The 20,236-nt window shown below is 31.9% G+C and overlaps 1 protein-coding gene across 1 annotated transcript in view; it reads right to left on the minus strand.

Moving 5' to 3' along the window:
- Positions 1-20,236, minus strand: part of PTPRQ (protein tyrosine phosphatase receptor type Q) — a 313,790-nt gene that overhangs the window by 20,320 nt on the left and 273,234 nt on the right. Inside the window, exons 56-59 of the mRNA XM_031941204.1 lie at positions 11,429-11,519; positions 4,594-4,670; positions 1,284-1,418; positions 1,020-1,145 (exon numbers count right to left, since the gene is read on the minus strand). Of these exons, the coding sequence (XP_031797064.1) occupies positions 1,020-1,145; positions 1,284-1,418; positions 4,594-4,670; positions 11,429-11,519 (429 nt within the window). The remainder of the gene's footprint in view (positions 1-1,019; positions 1,146-1,283; positions 1,419-4,593; positions 4,671-11,428; positions 11,520-20,236) is intronic.

Consider the following 20,236-nt stretch of genomic DNA (forward strand, 5'->3'; position numbering starts at 1 on the left):
AATTCTGATAAAGTCCTGTCAAGCTACAAAGTTCAAGAACCAACTTACCTACATTGCAAAAGGAGGTGGTCTCAGAGAATTAAATTCAGGAGTATTTTTAAGAATAGAAGACAAAACAAATAGCTTTTGCCTTCAAGTTTATTGTCTGTAGTGATAAACATTTCAGGTTGTGACAACTCTAGAATCACTGCCCCCCATCATATATTTTAGAAATAAAGGATGAAATAAGCAGACCTAATAGACTACAGGTGATTTTTCCCCCTGTTATATTATGATGCTTATACTTTATGTAATTTAGTCAAAGAATTTGTACTGTGTAAAAAAAAAAAAACAAACAAAAAAATAACTTTGCTCTGTCAATTCCCTCAACTAATATAGCTTATAATCTATTTATTACTTATAGTGTTAAAGAGTTGCTCAAGACTCAAAAAAATTTTCCTGAGTCATAAAACTCCTGTAGAAAGGGAGATTTAAGTCTAAGATTTCCTGACTTAAATTTTATCACTTTGACTGTGCAACTGTGCAGCTTGGTTTTATACAGACTGATAAGATTTTACTGACATTTCATCGCTCTATATAAAATTGAAAATAAAGGTTTGCTGTAATTCATACAACAGTACTAACTCTTGTCTCTGTGTTTATACCTAGGATGTTCTCTCTCCATTCTTTGTTTCTTAGAATCCCAACTTTCTTCAGAGTTGAGTTCAAATGTCACTTTCTACCGTAGGCCTATCTGGATTCCACTAGTTACTAATGTCTTAAATCATTTTGTATATATCAGGTATTTAATTTCCTATATATACTATGATTTATTCTATCAATAGAAAGTAATCTCCTTGACAGCAGATCTGTTTAGTTTTTTTTGTCTTCAGAACTTAGCACGATCTAGAACACATTAGATGCTTAATAAATCCTTATCAAACACAGTTAAGAGTCAAATTACTAGTTATAATTATAGGAGGGAATTTTCTTAAATGTTTTTCTTCCATTTCTTAATGTTAATGACTTCTTTTTCTTACTCTTTCAATTTTCAGATCTCTGATGGTCCAATCAATCTGAATGTCTTCTAATACTTTGGTAATCACTATATCTCCAAATACAGTCACTGGCTTGTTGTCTTCTGGCCAATATTGATGGCATCGGATCTGCATTTAGAAAAGATAGTAAGTCATAAAAACAAAAACTTGTCTTGACTTAAACATTAAAATTAAGTTCCATAAAAACAATTCACACAATACAATTATAAAGCATAGAATTTATGAAATCGTTTTAAAGTAACTTACTCGTCCTTTTTCAAAACATTGTGTCAGCATCACTAAAGTTTTTGCTCTGGTTTCCCAGACCATTCGCCAAAAATCCCCTACTGTTCCAGGTAATGGTCCTTGAGTAGCAATAAATTCATTTGGACATAGATAGCCCTAAAAGAAGCAGAAGAAATTACTATCCTATTGCATCAATACTGAAAAATAGAACTATTATTTTGTTCTTTAGAAGTCTTTATACATGACCAAGAATTTCAAGGGAATTAATGAAAAAAATGTAAACGACGATGGCCTAGCTGTACCATACCTAAAACTATATTATAAAGCAGAGGTCATCAAACCACTTGATATTGGCTAAGAAAAAGATTCAGTGGAATAGATTAGATTCGCAAAACACAATAGTCAATGACTATAATAATCTAGTGTTTGATAAACCCAAAGAACCCAGCTTCTGGGATAAGAACTCACTATTTGAGAAAAATTGTTGTAAAAATTGGCAAGTAGTATGGCAGAAACAAGGCACTGCATAACAATTAACATGTACACAAAAATGAGGTTGAAATATGTTCATGATTGAAACATAACGGGTAATACTATAAGCAAATTAGGAGAATAAGGGATAGTTTACCCCTCAGAGCTGTTGAAAAGGAATTTATGGCCAAAAAAAAAAAAACTAGAGAACATTATGCAATGCAGGATGGATAATTTTGATTATATTAAATTAAAAAGGTTTAGTACAAACATCAATGCAGCCAAGATTGGAAGGGAAGCAGAAAACTGGGGGAACATTTTTACACCCAAATGTTCTGATATAAGCTTCATTTCTAAAATATAGAGAATTGATTCATAAACCACTTAAGTAGTGTGTTTATGTTTACCTGGAGAGAGAAATCTAGAACAGTTATTCAAGGTACTGTCTAATAGTTTTATTAACTTGGATGAAAGCAATATGACATAGAAGCAAGAGAGCTGGCCATAGAGTCAGAAAGGTCTGGGTTGAGGTTCTACTTCTAATATTAAACTTGGCAAGTAATTTAACCTCTTAATTCTCTGAGAACCTCTCAAGATTATAAATTGCAGAGAAAGTGTGACCATACATTGGTAGAGAGAATGTCCTCATCCAAGGAGCTTCCTAGAGTTTATACAAGTTTATATGTGCACACATACATGCACACACACATACACACATACACACACATACACAACACAGATATTTCTGTTGGTTTGTACTTTGCATTTTTCTTCAAGTTTGTTATCTGATCAAACAGTGAACTTTTCGTATATTTCCTGGAGTGTTCACATAGATATTTGATAAATGTATTTCAAAATACTTGATTTCTTCTATAATTCCATGGATTTTATTTTATGAACTTAAAAATATTTTTTCTGAAATGGGGTCAATTGGCTTCATCTGACTTCCAAAGATGCCCACGACACAAAAAAAAATGTTTAAGAAATCCAATTATAAAGGGATACAACTTATTCTATAAAGTTTCAGGGAGCAGATAAAATGTTAGTGAGTGAATATTTCAGGGAGACAGATTTGGGGCTCAATATATGAAAAGGGCTAACAATTATAACTTTTTATATATGGAAAGACTAACAATTATAACTTTTCAAAAATTGTCATGACCTGCTGTGATGAATCAAGAATGTGACCTTTCTGGTACTGTTTGTGTGAATTTGAAGATATGAAAAGTCTTTGCCTATAAAGTTGCCACATGTTGTTTTATATTTTCTACTGTGAGAAGAAGGCATCAATTTCAGTCAGGTAGCTTTTGTAAATTTCTTTGGCTAGATTGCTTTTATGTATTTTGCATTATTTAAACCATTCCTTCATGGTTATATCTCTATAAAATGCCCCATAGAATTCAAGAGTGTGGTATAAAAAGTGAAATGTTCCTGGGAAAACTGATGCTGGAGTTTGTGGGGATCCATTTGGTGGATCTGATAATCCTAAATAACAGCCTGGTGAAGAAATTACAAGGGTTTCCTTTAAATTTTAGAAATTTTAGAAATTTAGACATTTCCTTTAAAATTTAGAAAGTAATTCAGGACAATTTCTTCTTCAAGAGATTCTAGAGTATAGTGTAGCTCTTTGTAAAGTTCTAAAAATGAAAAGGGTTTTAGACAACTTCTTTCATGATTGTTTCATGAGATAATGATGTACTGATATGTTTAAGTAGAGGGTAGAAGACCATTGATCGAGTATTTTGAAAGCAGGAATTTCTTAATGGATGGGGGATTCCCCCTATATGTTGTTTTCCTTTAACAGAATATAAATTTCTTGACATCAGAGACTGACATGCTTGCTACTTTGCATATTTTAACCTCTTAGCACACTGTCTAGTTCAAAGTAAACATTTAATAAGTTATTTATTTATTTGTCCAACCACTCACCCATCCATCTAGCCATCCATCCATCCATCCATCCACCCCTATCCATCCATCCATCCATCTATCCATCTACTTATTTAGCTAGTTATCCATCTATCCATCTATCTAGATATCCCTTGAGGTTGATTATAAGTCAATAAGAAACTATGATTTGATACTCAAATTCTCCCTTTACATGCATTTATATTGGGCTTTGGCTGGACAAGTGATTTCCCAGCTACAGGGAAGTTATCTTTGCTTTTTAATGATAAAATTGTCATTATCAGTGCAGATCACCTACACTTTTACAGTTTATGATATTAAAGAGAATTAAAGACAGTCTCTGTACAAAGGCAGGACTTGAACCTAGTTATTACTAACCAGTTCTCTATCTTCTACATTTCTCATGTTGAATTATATGTTGTAAAGCAAACATAAGTTATAGGCTCAGAAATTATTCAAATACAGATACTTATTAAAAATTAAAGAACAATTGAACAAAAGCTCACTGACTAATTCCTTTAAATCCTAAGTATTGTTCAGTCATTTTTGCGTTATATCTGTCTCTTTGTGACTTCATTTAGAGTTTTCTTGGTAGAGATAATAGAATGATTTGCTATTTGCTTCTCCAGCTCATTTTACAGATGAGGAAACTGAGTCAAATGGGGTTAGGTTACTTGCTCAGGGTCACACAGCTAGGAAGTACCTAAGAAAAGGTTTGAACTCAGGAAGATGAATCTTCCTGACTCCAGCACTCTACACATTGCACCACTAGTTTCTCCAAATCCTGTGTACATATTAAATTTTATGACATGTCTCTTTATAAACCATGCATTTTTGCTATACAAAAACCAGTGGAAGTTTCCATGTTGCTTAAAAGGAATATACATACATAGGAATATAAATACAGTTTTAGAAGTGTAACCAAAAAACGGATAGCACACATATAACTTACAGACACATAACTGGCATTGATGTAATCAGATCCTGGTACACTGGCATCTGCTATTAGTTTCACTCTGTTGTTATTATCTATTAAAAAAAAAGCTTAATCAATTTTAACTCAACTGAAAATGAGAAAGAATATTAAGAATATTAGAAAGAATATTAAGAAACACTCTTCAATTGAAGTACATTGTGATTTTGAACAGTTTTGAAAGCAACCCATGCATCTTCAAGTTTAAACATATATTATGCATAAGCAGATATTTAACCTGATATGTTTATATCACTAAAGGAAAAGTCACATGGTGAACCACTTCAAGTGTTACATTTTGAGGAAGTCCTGCTCTAATATTTCTTCTTATATTGCTGCTGGCACGTTAGTATGCATCAGTTGCTGAAATCTATGAAATGAGAATACTAAACCCTTTGATATCTAACTCCAGTATGGTTGTGAACCTCAAAAGTCCACAGAAATATTAATTCCTGCCTGCATCATTATAATTCTCAAAAGCAGTAATGTATGTAAAATGCTTTGTAAACTTAATATGCTCTTATGGATGTCAGCAATTATCATGATAGAGAAGGGTGGCACATGTTTGAGTACAAATTTTTGCATTTTTACTTAATAAAAACATCTTAATATATTTCTGTTTAATAGTATTATTAAAGAGGGGAACTCATTAAGTGTCTAGAAACAAAGAAATTAAACCTTCATTTTACTGGAAAGCTCTCACAAACTACTTTATCTAGTAATGTGAAGGTTTGGAAATCTCTATATTTATTTGCTAGTAAGTATAGTATTTTGAAACTTGTGAGCTTCATATATCAAGCTGTTAAAATGCTGCTTTCAACCCTATGATAAAATATCATGCATTTCTAAGAGTGAAGGCTTATGGTTCAGTCTCTAAAGTAATCATGTGTATTATATGCAGTACTCCTTGGTCTAAAATCCTCAGATGATTTGGGAAAATAATTTCCTAAGGGGTGATATTTTCTAGGGGTTCATTCATAATTAATGTCAGTACCCTCCTCACATTGCATAGAAACTGGGAATCAAAGATACATGTAGAAAAGTATCCCACTAAATAATATGCTTGGAGTCAGTTTGGGAAGAAAGAATCAGTGGTAATTGGTGACAATATTAACATTTTAAAAGGAGTAGGAATTTTTATTAGGACTTGAGGGAAGGATAAATTTAGTGAGCCTGTCATGTATAGTCTGATGCCTTAAGGAAATATGCAAATGTAATCAAAATGAAGAAGAGAACATTTGGAAAACCTGCTCTCTGAACCTTGATACTAATCTTACAGGGTGAATAAACAACTTCTGAATAAATAAACTACTGAAGATAGGGAACTTTAGAAGGAACTTTTTCTATTTTTATTTAAATAGTTACATTGTTTTCATTTCATAAATAAGATCATAGGATCACACTTACAGAATTAGAAGGGAAATTAGAGATTATGATGGTAAAAAATAATATAATAAATAGTAAGATAGGCTTTGGACCTAGGATTTCTATTACTAGACGTCAGCACCTTCTTGGAAACTTACTGTATTTTATTTATTTGTTTCTTTAATATTTTATTTTCTTCAATTACATGAAAAAAATTAAGATTCAATTGTTTAAAATTTTTGAGTTTCAAAATATCTGATTACATCAATGCCAGTTATGTGTCTATAAGTTATATATGTGCTATCTGTTTATTGGTTACATTTCTAAAACTGTATCTATATTTGAATTCCAATTTTTCTCTCTATCTTTATTTGATATGGGTTACACGTGTATAGCATGTAAAACTTATTTACATATTAGTTATATTGTAAATGAAAACATAGATCAAAGGAAAAAAAAGGAAGAAATAATTCAAAAAAATAATTTTGTGGATTGCTTGCTATCTTGGGGAGAGTGGTGGGAAGCAGGGAAGCAGGGAGAAAAAAAAAATTGGACCACAAGAATTTGCAAAGTTGAATGTTGAAAACTATTTTTGCACATATTTGGAAAAATGAAATACTATTAAAAATAAAATAAAATTGGTAAAAAGAAAAAAAAGATAGAAATAAAAAAGGATGTAAGTCCTTAGAATTGTCTTAGACCATTGTATGCTGAGAATAGTTAAGCTATTTACAAATGATCATACAATACTGCAGTTACTATGTACAATGTTCTTCTGGTTCTGCTCACTTTACTTTGTATCTGTTCATTTCCCCCTTGAAGTACTGTGCTTAATTTCACTGGGCAGATTATTCTTGGTTATAATCCCAGTTCCTTTGCCTTCCAGAATAGTATGTTCTATGACCTCTAATCCTTTAATGTAGTAGCTGTTGAGTCCTGTGTAACCCTGATTATGGTTCTCTGGGTTTTGAATTGTTTCTTTCTGGTCACTTCAGCATTTTTTTTCTTGACCTAATAGTTCTGAAATTGTTCCTTAGAATTTTTGTTTGGGGATCTCTTTCCTAAGGTGATCAGTTTTTCTTTCAAAGCCTATTTTGCCCTCGAACCAGGATATCATGGCAATTTTCCTTGATAGTTTCTTGAAAGAGGCTATCCAGATCTTTGTCAGTGTTAGCCTTGCTAATTCTGATACTGTTTTTTCCAGATCAGTTTTTTCCAGTGAGGTATTTTACATTTTCTTCTATGTGTTTTTCAAGTTTTTGAATTTTTGATCTCTCATAGAAACATTAGCTTCCACTTTCCCAGTTCTAATTTGTAAGGAATTCTTTTCCTCAGTTAGCTTTTATACTAAGCAGTTTTCTCTTTCTAAACTGTTGACCCTATTTTCATAATCTCTTGCATCACTTTCATTTCTTTTCTCAAATTTTTCTTTTATCTCTCTTGTATGATTTTTAAACTCCTTTTTGAGCTCTTACATGAGTTGTTTCTGGATTTGAAGCCACTCTTCTATTTTTTTCCCCTTTGGAGTTTTAACCATAGGTTTTGTGTTGTTTTCTTCTAAGTTTTTGTCTTGGTCTTCCTGGTCAATATAATAATGTTTTAAATTCTTTGTAGGTTTTTGCTCATTTGAGGGGTCTTTTCCCTTTCTTTTTAATTTGAACTCTGCTCTCAGTGTAGAGACGAATTATCTCAGGCTTCTTGGACCAGGGACTGAAGGCTTTAACTGTTTACCTGATATTACCATGAGAGCCATAGGGTCTAATGCTATTCGGAGGAGTTGGAGGAGAGGTCTGGCAACATACCTGGTATTGAGTTGGGATCCTAGTGCTGGTATCTGGAGTATGCAGAAGACAGTGGGGTGTTCTCATATTTCCCTAGGGACTATACAGGAAGCATTTAGTAATCTGTTTGAGGATGCCTGTTTGCCCAGGGCTACACTGAAACATGGGGTACATCTTCAAGCTGGAATCTGTCAGTTTCCCGTTTATGTGGAAGATCCTGGTATTGGCGTTTGCCTGCTCCACCAAATAGGGCCTTAGGATCTCCCACTGGTTTGCTTAGACAAGGCTTGCTAAATATTAGTATTTAAGCAATAAATGCAAAGCATCTAAGAAAGGAGCAGATCTTGATGTCCCTAGGGTGAGTGGTTGATACAGATCAAGCATTACAGGTGAGAGAGCATTCACTAATAAGCAGAGAAAGGGCATGATGACTGGTAGTAACTTCTTGGTGTAATCATTTTCTTTTTTGGTTCTTAACCTATTTAGACAATAGCCCAGTGGGCTGGAGAGGAAATGTATTCTGGGCTCAGAGAAGCCTACTCTGGTTCACATTTTCTTCAATTCCACCTTGCCTCTAATTATTAATGTCTACCTTTGGGCAAAAGAACAAGGATGAATAAACTATAGCTTTTCTGAGCCTATGATCAGAGGCAGCATCTTGTTAATAGACTTTCCAAGCCAAAGATATGGCAGCAGTTGGAGCAATAATAAAGTTTCCACAAAAGCAAAAAGCAAAAGTAAACAAGTATTTTCTAATGTGGTATGAGAGAATGGCTCATGGGTAGTGTTTCTAACTCTCAATCTTCTGTGAAGTAAATAGATTTTTGGTTTCATAGATAATATGATGATAGAATTTAGCTTTCTGATTAAAAGGGAAGACTTCTTGATTAATGTTGCCCTCTGGGATTGCTTTAAGAGTAATCCAAAGTGTGAGGGATCAGAGATAAAATGTTCCAAGAGATAAAAAGGCAATTCCTGAACAGCACAACTCTTAAAGAAAGGAGATGATTTGTTCTTAGAGATTCAATTTAATTTGTAGATTTTCCCAGAACGTGATGAGAGGGAAGGAGAGGAGAGGAGAGGAGAGGAGAGGAGAGGAGAGGAGAGGAGAGGAGATAATGAATGAATTAGTTTCCCAGGATAAACACTTGGTGGAGGAAATGAACAGACAGAAAATGAGCCTTTCAGGTTAACCCCTGAGAACATTTTGTTTGAATTAAATAGAGATGTAGAAGTTCTTCGTTCATGTGTTATATTCTCATCAAGAGAGCATATCTCATTTGGAGAAATGAGATAAGTCTGTCAACAAGAGCAAAATAGGCTTGGCAAGAAGCAACAAGGGCCAGAAGAGGTTAAGTTCATCCTGAAACATATATACAGGAACACTTTCTATTGGCAACCTTTTCTCCTAAAAGGAGTCTTATCTATGTAGATAATCAGGCTAATGATTTCCAAATTGAGAATATTATGAGATTATAACTTGTTCTTCTCCATGTAGACAACCAGGCTTAAAGTAAAATTATAGACTTGACATTATTTAGTAGATCATTCTTTTACTGACTATATAATATACATAGATATATGTGTGTATGTATATAACAAATCATTTTTTTTCAAAATGTGATGTTAAACTCTCAATTGGGGAAGTCAGAGGAGAACACCATTGTTTTCTCTGAAAAATCTAATAAAAATGATTGGATGTGCTATTCCCTGAGGGAAATGTAATTTTAGAAATTTACCATGTCTTCCTTTGTAACTAGATAGTATAGTAGATAGAATAGTGGATCTGAAGTTAGGAAGCCCTAAATTCAAATCTTGTCTCAGACACTTACTAGTTAGACAATTCTGACCTATATGCTTCAATTTTCTCATATATAAAATGGGAAATAATAACACTTTCCAGATATATATATATATATATATATATATACACACATACATATATACATATATAACATAATATAATAATAATATAATGTATATACATACATATGTGTGTGTGTGTGTACACATTTCATACCATGCCATTCAACAAGCTTGGAAAATTATATTATATTTATTTGTAACATAATATGTTATAGCTATTTTAAACAATTTTACTTTATTTTTTCTTCTTTTCTATTCATACTTTTACTCATTATTCTATCATTTGCTGTTCTGAAGAAGTCACTGAGCTTCAATTCTATATCTTAATGATTACATCTCATAACAAGTACAACAGTTTCTATTTCAATAGTATTTTAAGGTGTACAATGTGTTTTCCACACACAGTCCTATATTGCTGGTCATTAAAGTCTTATTATTCCATTTTATAGATCATTAAACTGAGAGTTTGAGAGGTTATATCATGTAAATACATAATAGTTTTTTGAACTCCTTGGAATAAAGGTTTTAAAATTTTGATTTTGTATAGAGATTTTGATTTTAAGATTTCAAAACTATATTAATTTATTGCATTAAATATTATCTGTGCCCAACTTATTTTTAGGACCATATTAGTAAAATTTTTGTAGGACTGGTATCAGACTGGTATCATCTTAAGACCATTGCTATATATTAACACTAAGCAAATTACTTTTTTCAAGTGATACATTACTAGTGGCCTTTACAGAAAAAAACTCATAGAACTCTCAAAGTAACTAATGTTCAACTAGATAGTTCTTTAGACATTAGATTCATAATCTTATGTTTCTTTGCAACATCCCAGACTTTTATTCCAATTAAAATGATAAATCAACCTATATTTAATTTTCCCCATTTTTGTATTTTATGTAGAATCAATAAAATTTAAGTATGTATAAGAATATAGAAAATATTTTCAAAGTTTTTTTTAACATTTACTTTGAGTTCAAAGTACTCTAATTCTTTTGAATAAAAAATTTAAATTTATAAATTATGCAAATTGACATTCCTCATTTGTATATTATATTAGAAAATGCAGTATGGAAATGTTGACTAGAAATAACTATTATGAAGTTAATATCAGCGAATATAGCCATCATTAACAAAAGAAAGTTCTGTTCTCCCTTTCACATCACTGTTAATTCTTAAAACAATAATGGCATTTCTTGTATTATTAAGTGAAAAATGAAGATGTGTTGACTATAGTACTATAAATCCCTGTCTTCTTTGATAAAAATCTATCTGGGCTTTTAAAGTCCTCATATATATTCTGATCTTCAAAGAAAAATCTTGCAACACATATTTGAAAATCCATAGGAAAGTAATGCTATAATCCTAGGGAGAAACCAATATGTCACATGAATTGTATTCTCAAAGAGGAAAAAAATCAATCTACAAATTCTTTTCATTTGCAGAAAAATGTTAAAATGTGCAGAAAAGAATATTAAAGAAGTTACTTGGGTTTAATTACAAAGATAAGAAACTACTAGTTCTATAATTTCCTGCACCTGCATAATTAATGTTTACAAAAAACAAACTGAAAATCATTTTGGTATATTAACTTTCACTTTAAAATGATACAAGAAGTCAAGGAAATGTTATTTGAAAATCATTGATAACATAATTTTCTTATTAGATAAATATGTCTCAAAGCACATATAACAAACATATATTAAAAATAAGGCTAAGAAAATTCAACTGTATTCTATTAGTCATGTTTTAAGAACATTTTTAGAACAAAATAGAGATTTAACAAATGTACCTACATGGTTTTATGTTTGGGAAGCGGTTTTTTGCCCTATTCCAAGGCAGGTCAGCATCAGTAGAAGAAAGATCCTGGAGGAATTTAGGGAGCTCCTATGGAATATAATTATTGAAAAGTATCCCATTAATTTCATAAAATGAAACAAGAAATAGACAAATGTTTATATACCAGTAGCTCCTATTTTAAATGTTTTTTTCCGTACTGCTATCCTCATAAAACAAGGGCATTTTTTATTCTCAATCTCTCTATACTGCTGAAAACCCACCAAACATGCCATCTTCCCTAATAACCCAAGTCACATTGTTAGTGGCAGAGACAAAGCTGCAACAATCACTCTCAGGTTGAACAATATAAACTTATGCGAACTTTCACCTTAAAAATCCTAGCTAAAGTCAGTCTCACCTTCTGTGAGATTGTAATCTTCATGAAGCCATGTGATGAGATACATGTATTAGCAAATTACCCTTGATTATGAACAATTCCCTTTTCCACTTCTATAGCCAAAGAGAATTTACCTCCATAGTCTAATGATTACTAAGCATTTTATCAGATAGCAACAACTGACAATTATTTAATACTCTAATTTCCACTTAGTTGGAGGAAGGCAGTTGGTGATTTATTTTTGTTTTTTCTCCCAAGGCAGTTTGATTTCATGCCTGTTCAAAGGTAATACAGTTGGTCAGTTAGAGAAGTTGATAAAGGTCACAGATTTTTTTTTTCTGGATTTTCCTTAAATAGGCATTTCCATGCAATGTATGTTTTTTGGTCATTTCAGCAAGAATGTTGAGTTTTACCACTGGCGTTCAGTAAAAATTAATGATATTTGCTCAGGTCCTGCTTTACTAAAAAAAAAAAAAAAAAAAAAACACCAAAAAATTCCTGAAAAAGATAGGTATCCCCCAAAATATGAAATTTATAGATACAAAGTATTATATTTATACTTGAACAGGATTATTTAAGAATTTTCAGAATTGTCACATTGTGAAACAACTGATCTTTTTACCATTAGTTGAAAAAAAACCAATTATCTTTCCTGTAATTCAGATTTTTAAAAATGCTTCCTACAGAACAGCTAACCTATCTTAAATTTATTTACAGTTTTTTGCCCATTATGATCATCACAATTAGTTGCTATTTGTACTCTTATAATTCTCTCTTCCTTGACATTTTCACATTGAGTTTCATTCATTCATTCAGCATTTATTGAGCCTTGAGTATATTTAGGATACAATAGATAAAGGGAAGATAGTTGGGAAACTGTGAGCTGTGATCAGAGAACATCAAGTTTTCTAGCTTGACTATAATGTACAGGATAGATTGAAATCAGATTGTATAGACATAATTTCTAAGAATTAAATCTGGATTTTATTTAGTAGAATAATATAGGCCCATTGAAAAGTTTTGAGCAAATGAGTGAAATGATATTTGCCATATAAGAACTCACAACTATTTAGCCTCCGAATAACCATGTAAAGTATAGTTGTAGAAGTATTACCTCATTTCGCAGAAAAAAAAAAAAAAAAAAAAAAACAGTAAGAGAGGTTTAATGATTTACCCATGTTCAGGTAGCTTGCTAATTGTGAGAATTGGGAATGCAGATCTTTCAAAAGCAAATTAAGTGATTCCTCCCAAACACGACATACCACACTGCTTTGTTTCTACATGGGAAGATTATCTTGGAAGTTGTATGAAAGGGGAAAAAAAAGAAAGAATGGAAACAGGTGAACTTGTTGGTAGGCTATCACAATGGTCCAAGCAAGATGTTTTAAAAGCTTGAATTAACAAGTTAAAATGAGAAAAATGGGAAAGATTCAAGAAATATGATGAAATTAAGTCAAGGATCTAGAAATTCATTGAATGTATATCGCAAGAGCAAGGGTTGAAGACAACTCTAGGATTTGAGAAGGAATCTCCTAGTAGAGATGAAGCAAGTAGTTGAGGAAAAAAGTTAGCCGAGGAAATCATCTTCAGAGATTTAGTTATAAAAGGTGAAGGGAACACTAAGGGAGAATATAATGTATCATCAAATCCTTAGCACAGTTTTAAGTTAATATGGCTTAAAACCACAGTAAGAATTTGGGGACATACTACATATAAGGAAAGAAGAGGACCAAGGATAGAAACTTATGGGAATATCAACACATTGTGATGTCAGGAAGAAGAGATACTAGCCAAGAAAAGACAGAAGTAAATAATCAGTAAGAATCAAATAAAGAATTAAGAAGTAGGGTTATATTGATATTATGGCAAAGAAAATATCAAGGAGTGGGCAATTAGAATGCCAAATACCACAAAAGGATGATGGGGGGGAGGGGGAAGTATTGAAGCTTGCAATTAGTAGACCTAGTGCAGACTTTGACATTTCACTTTGAATAGAATGGTAGCTTATATGATAGACTGCAAAGAAAAAAACAAATAATTGGTAAAGAAACATTGAAATAAATAACCATTAAGAATACATTACCTTTTACTGTATGGTTTATTCATTGAAAAGAGGATAGGAGGATAGATTTGAAGTATCTGAAGCCCCGTGAAAGATCTACTACTAATAAGCAGGAAATAAGAGAATTCAAATACAACAATTATTCTGAATTGGTTATGTGTTGTCAGAATCCCTAATAGGTTCAAAAATCAATGCTAAAACAAAATAAAAGGTAAAAGCAAAAAGATAAGTTTGTGTAACTATAGCAGTTCCAACTCAACCCTAAAATTAATTGCAGTGAAAAAGGAGAAATGGGCAAAAATAGTTTAATTTTCACTACCATTATCAGAAAAGGGTAACCAAGATAAAATGATCCACACCAAGGAAGAGGAAAAAAATTCTAGATAATACCATGATGTGGTGATGGTGCTTTTGTTCTCAGAGATTGTACCCACAATCTATGTTCCATTCTACTAAAATTGAAAGTCTTAAATTTAGGATAATGAGCCAGAGAAGGTTTATGGATTTTTGTCCATGTACTGGCTTAGTTAATGATAGTCTTATCAAGTTACCTTGGCAATCCATGAAAGATATGAAAATAACTCTCATTTCAGTGTTGATCCCGCCTGCTTCTGTGTTATGGCAGCAAGAGTAGCAAAAAAGTAACTTACATGCGGCTAACAATCATATAATTTTTAGGCTACCCATAATCAATCATTTAACTATTCCTAAAATGTAGATCTGGCCATATTATTTCTTCTGATAAATAAACTTCAATGTCTTCTTGCATTTAGGATTAGGGAAAATATCCTAGTTTGACATTCCAAGGATTTAACAGTCTGGCTCCAGCCTATCTTTTTCAGGCTGAGTACACATTGTTTTTCCATAACTTTGTCATGCCTGATTCCTTTGACTCCACTTGGGGTTTGCTTGGCAAAGATAATAGAATGGCTCATTTTATAGATGAAGAAACTGAGGCAAATGGAGTTAAGTGACTTGCTCAGAATCACATAGCTAGGAAGTTTCTAAGACTAGATTTGATAAGTCTTTCTAACTCCAGGCTTGGCACTCTGTCCACTTTATCACTTAGCTGCCCCCATTGAAATAACTTAAAAAAATGCTTGGAGATCAATGTATCTCCCCAGTAAAATTCAAGATTCTTTAGGTAAAGGAGTGTTTTTACTATCCTTTAAATATCCTTAGGGACTACCACAGTGTCCGGTATATAATAACAATAGCTAAAATCATATCTAGAACTTAAAGATTTTCAAAGATATTTGCATGCTATCTCATTTGATAGTACCTAATAAATACTTAATTTAAATGCTTGTTAATTGATTAATTGATTGCTGCTGTTGTGAGGTTATGAAGAAATTACACCTAAATGGAAGGAAAGATGACACAAAAGTTCTCTTTGGAGAGGTGAAAACAAGTTGTTTCAACATCTACCCAAAGGCAATAAGAAACCATCTTGGCTTGGGATACTTGGCCTTCTAAATTTACACTAAGTTTACTTCTCAAGGAGAGAAACCAATATGCCTTTTACACTTGACATACCAATACTTTTTTGCAGAGAATGAAGATATTGAAAAAAATATTAAAAACTTTAAAGGATCCTTCAACTAGGTTAATGTATTTTATCACTTGATGACCTCAGTAGGAAGGCAGGCAGAGGGAAATAAGATGAAAACTCTGAGAAAGTAAGGTTCAGAATGAAGAAATGATTTAAAAGCTCATAATTATCCTGAACACAACTACATATTCCAAGAAGCCAGAAGTTTTTAGACTTTGTTAGAATAGAATATAAAAATAAATGAATCTAAATGTCTTGGGATTTTTTTTTGAGAGGCAATTGGGGCTAAGTGACTTGTACATGATCACACAGTTAGCCACTATAACCATCCAGTAAGTGTAATTATGAATCAGAGGAAACCTTAGATATCATTGAATCTAAGACCCTCATCTTATAGATGAAGATACTGAGGCTTCTTAGAATAATTAATCAAAAATAATGCAAATAATAAGTAACAAAGTTAGACTTTGAACCCAGCTCCTTTGTATGTACTTTGTATTCAATACTATGCTTCCAATGTTGTAGATGTTGGGATATATGTTCTCCCTTAACAAGCAGGAAAAAAGAGGATTCTGTCATTATGAATTGACTACTTGTGTGTTAACATAATCCCAAATAACGTCAAAAATCAATATTAAAACAAAAAAATATTTCTATTATTGTGTAAATTGTTCTCCTACTCTTCTCTAGTCTCTTCTCTCTCTGCTCTCTTTATTTTACATCAGTTCATAGAGGTCTTCCTAGGTTTTTCTGAAATGATTCTCTTCACCATTTCTTACAAAACAATATTATTCTATCACATTCATATATAACCTTTTCAACCATTTTCCAGTTGATGACATCTCCTCAGTTTCTAATTCTTTGCTATTACAAAAAGAGCTACTATAAACATTATTGTACATATGTGCTCTTTTCCTTTTTCTTGGATCTCCATGGGAAAAATACAATCTTTAATAAAAATATACTTTTTCCATCATAATGAATGGCCACAAATCCATGGAACATTTGCAGAATTAAAATTACAGGTGACCTATGGAATGGTGTATGGTAAGGACAAGAACTTTGTTTCATATAATCACTGATGATTTCAGGGTGAGAAATATAGTAATGGGAAATGAGTCTGGTATGAAACATTAAGTAAAGATAATAGTCAGTACTAGTTATTATATAGCTAGATGGCAAAATGGATAGTGTACTGGCCCTTGAGTCAGGCCTTGGATATTTACTAGCTGTGTGATCCTGAGCAAGTCACCTCTGGTTGTCTCAATTTCCTCAACTGTAATATGGAAATAAAGATAGCATCCCTATTTCCCAGGTTAAAATGAGCATTAAATGAGATACTTTTTATAATGCACCCCCAATTCCAGGCATAAAGTAGGTGCTTAATAAATGTTGCCTTCCTACATTGCTACTATAAGTTATTAAATGAACAAGGGAAGGGGTTCTAGCATTTTAGATGAATGTTATGTAGTCTAATATCAGAAACCAATATGGTTTGTAATATAAATGGCATTAAAGAAGATACATTTCCATGTGTAATGCTATCATACCCTGAGCCTTGCAACTGACAATTCCTATGTATATTGCCTTTCCCTTTAAATTGTAAATACCTTGAATTCAGGACTTGACTTGTTCTTCACTTTGTATACCTCACACTAGCAAAAGTGTATTTTAAATTAGTTACTTAATTCATCTTCTGATGAATTTACAGAAAAATAAGGAAAATCATTGGGACAGGATGCTAAAGATCATTCATTCCAATGAATAGAGGACCAAAAAGATTATGTGATTTAAATCCATATTAGTTACATATTAATAAGAATTTCTAATAAGCTAATTAGAAGTATGATAAGGAATTCTTTCAATATCTGGAATTTGAATATTTTATAATACAAAGCAAGATCTTAAACTTAAAATTGTCTAGTGTTGTTACATTCTTCTTATTTTCAGAATCAAAGGGATTGGTCTCACTATTTCTACTTTGAAAACAAGATAAATGGAAAAATGTGTGTTGTCCAGACTATGGCATGTTTGATTAATTCAAACTTTTGAATTAATCCATAATAGATATAATTCAAACAAGATCTGTAGATACCCAATTAGCAAGTTTGATCACATTTGGGAAATTTCCCAAACTATTTGTTGCTAGAAAAGCTCATCTTTTTAAACTTAAAAGATGGATGAAAAATCAGTTAAGTGTTTATTGTATGTTAAATCATAGTGATATGAAATGAAAAAAAAAAGATATGATTCTTTCTCTCAAAAAGCTTATATTCAATTTTGGGGAAAATGGAATTGCTGTAAAGTTCAAAAGTTACAACTATAGCAAGACTGATGGGAAAATCCATGCTGGGCTGTCATACAAACCCATATTGTTTTGTACCAATAAGTCAAATGGACCAATAGTCCAAAAGGGTCCAGAGGACATAAGAAAGATGGATAGTAAGAACTAGAAGATCTTAGGATGCAGTGGCAGACACTAAATGATGAGGGCTGGAGATCCTCCATCTCACTAGGAAGAATAGAATTGATTATTCTCATTTTATACAAGATGTGTATAAATAGTCAAGTAGACTCAATTTGACCTAGGCAGCTCCAAGTGGGGACAAAAGAAAAGAGAAGTAGGGAGCATATCCCCAAGAATGGTAGGTTCTTCCTGTGTAACATAATTTTGATTAAGGACTACAGAACACCAAAATTTCTGAACAGTCAAAATTGAAGGAGATGCATATGGTAATAGAAAGATATGTGGTGACCATGGTTGTAACACACTGCCAATTATAAATTTGATAGGAAATAAGTTGAGGAAATGGCTTTACTGAGGGCATGAATGATCAGGAGAGGAAGTAGATTGGATATGCACTGAAAATGAGAAACAATGGAGAATAATTGAAAAACAACACAGGTACTATTATACTGAAATAGTTTAAAGTACCCCTATGTACAAAATTATTTGTAGTAGCTCATTTTGCAATAGCAAAGAATGAAAAACTGAGGTGCTGCCCATCAACTGGGGTATAGCTAAACAAATTGTGGTATATGATTATGATGGAACTCTATTGTGCTATAATAAATGATTAGCAGAATAGTTTCAAAGATATCTGGAATGAATTATATGAATTGATGCAAAGTGAAGTGAGCAGAACTAGGATAACATTTTATATAGTGACAACATTATTGAAAGGATGACTGTGATCATCCTTAGTCAATATGATCACTGTTCTGGTTAGATCTACTTAGTTACTCTGATCAAGATATTGATCCAAGACAATTTCAAAGTACCTGTGGCAAACACTGTTATTATTCTCCAGAAAGAAAACAGATAAACATTGAGTGTTGCTTGAGGGATACTTTTTTACTTTATTTTTCTTGTGTTTTCTTTTGCAACATGGTAAAACATACTAATCAACTTGATATAGAGAACTGATGGATTCTGAGGAGAGAATGAAGCATATTTTCTTTTCTCTTTTTTTCTTCCTTCCTTCTTCCCTCCTTCCCTCCTTTTTTCTTCCTTATTTCCATCTCCTCTACCTCCCTCCTTCCTTTCTTCTTTTTTTCCTTCCTTCTAGCATGGCTAATGTATGAATGTATTTTGCATAACTACATATTTCTAATAGTCTTTATATGTCTTGCCTTCTGAATGGGAGGGAAAGGGGGATGATAAAGGAAAAAAATATAGAGCTGATAATAAAATAAAATTGAAAAGTAATTAGAGAAAAATAAATTGAAGTAATTAAAGGAAAGCCAGCAGGAGTAGAGATACTACTATGATATGATACGTCAGTGAAACCACAGATTGATTATAATATTAAAGTACATTATCATCACAATAACCTTGGTAATATGATATCAAATAACATTATGTACATCTTTTAGATGAAGTAAGTGAAGGAGAGAGATAGAGAGGTTGGCAAATAGGAATAGTTTAATAGCTACTTGTTGATTGCCTACCTGACTGAATTGTTCTTTTAAGTGGCAAGTAGGCCTGAATTCTGAACACAAAGCTTAACAAGCTGATTAAATTTCATTAAATCAAATTAGGATCTAAGATGAATTTAATGTGCAAAGAATTCTAACCATTCTATTCCTTTTTTAAGGAAGCCAGAGGGAAACCTTTCACTTACAGATTTGTAGCAAATTTGTGAATATAGCATAAATTAGATTAATTTAAATTTGCATTGAGAAGGTATTGGTTTCCAATATTTTTGTCAAACTAACAGATTTGTGGTTATTTCTTGATTAGTGCAAATAATGAATCCCTGAATCCTATGGAGTGGTCAAATAGCTGAAATTTGCTGTGCGCACTTTCATTGCACTAGAACTAGTTACCATTTTGTCTAATTATATTGCTATAATATGAATTCAACTACATGGAATCACTTCATAGATTTTGTTATTTGTACAAATTGATACCTAGCTATATAAGTGTAATTCAGCTGCTTAATGTGATGTGACATCATTACTCCATATACAATGAATAAAATTATTGAATATTTCAGTATAGCAAGAAATTTTGGTTATCTATACTATAATTTTAACCACTTTAATATTATTCAATATATTGTTTTAATAAGGGAGACAATGTGAATCTGCATTAAGATAATATATATAACATAATTTTGCATACTACAAAATTTACAACATTCCATTTAAGTTTGGACCAAGTTTTAAAAAATAACAAATGGATCATTGTTTTACTTATTTACATTAAAAAATCAGTATTTGGAAAAATATTTGCTAAAACTGTAAAATAAGTTAACAGGTACATCATACCAATGATACATTTTAAATATATGTTTTGAAACCATAGTCCT

The sequence above is a fragment of the Sarcophilus harrisii genome, chromosome 5 (assembly GCF_902635505.1).
Source record: "Sarcophilus harrisii chromosome 5, mSarHar1.11, whole genome shotgun sequence".
Classification (NCBI taxonomy): Eukaryota; Metazoa; Chordata; class Mammalia; order Dasyuromorphia; family Dasyuridae; genus Sarcophilus; species Sarcophilus harrisii.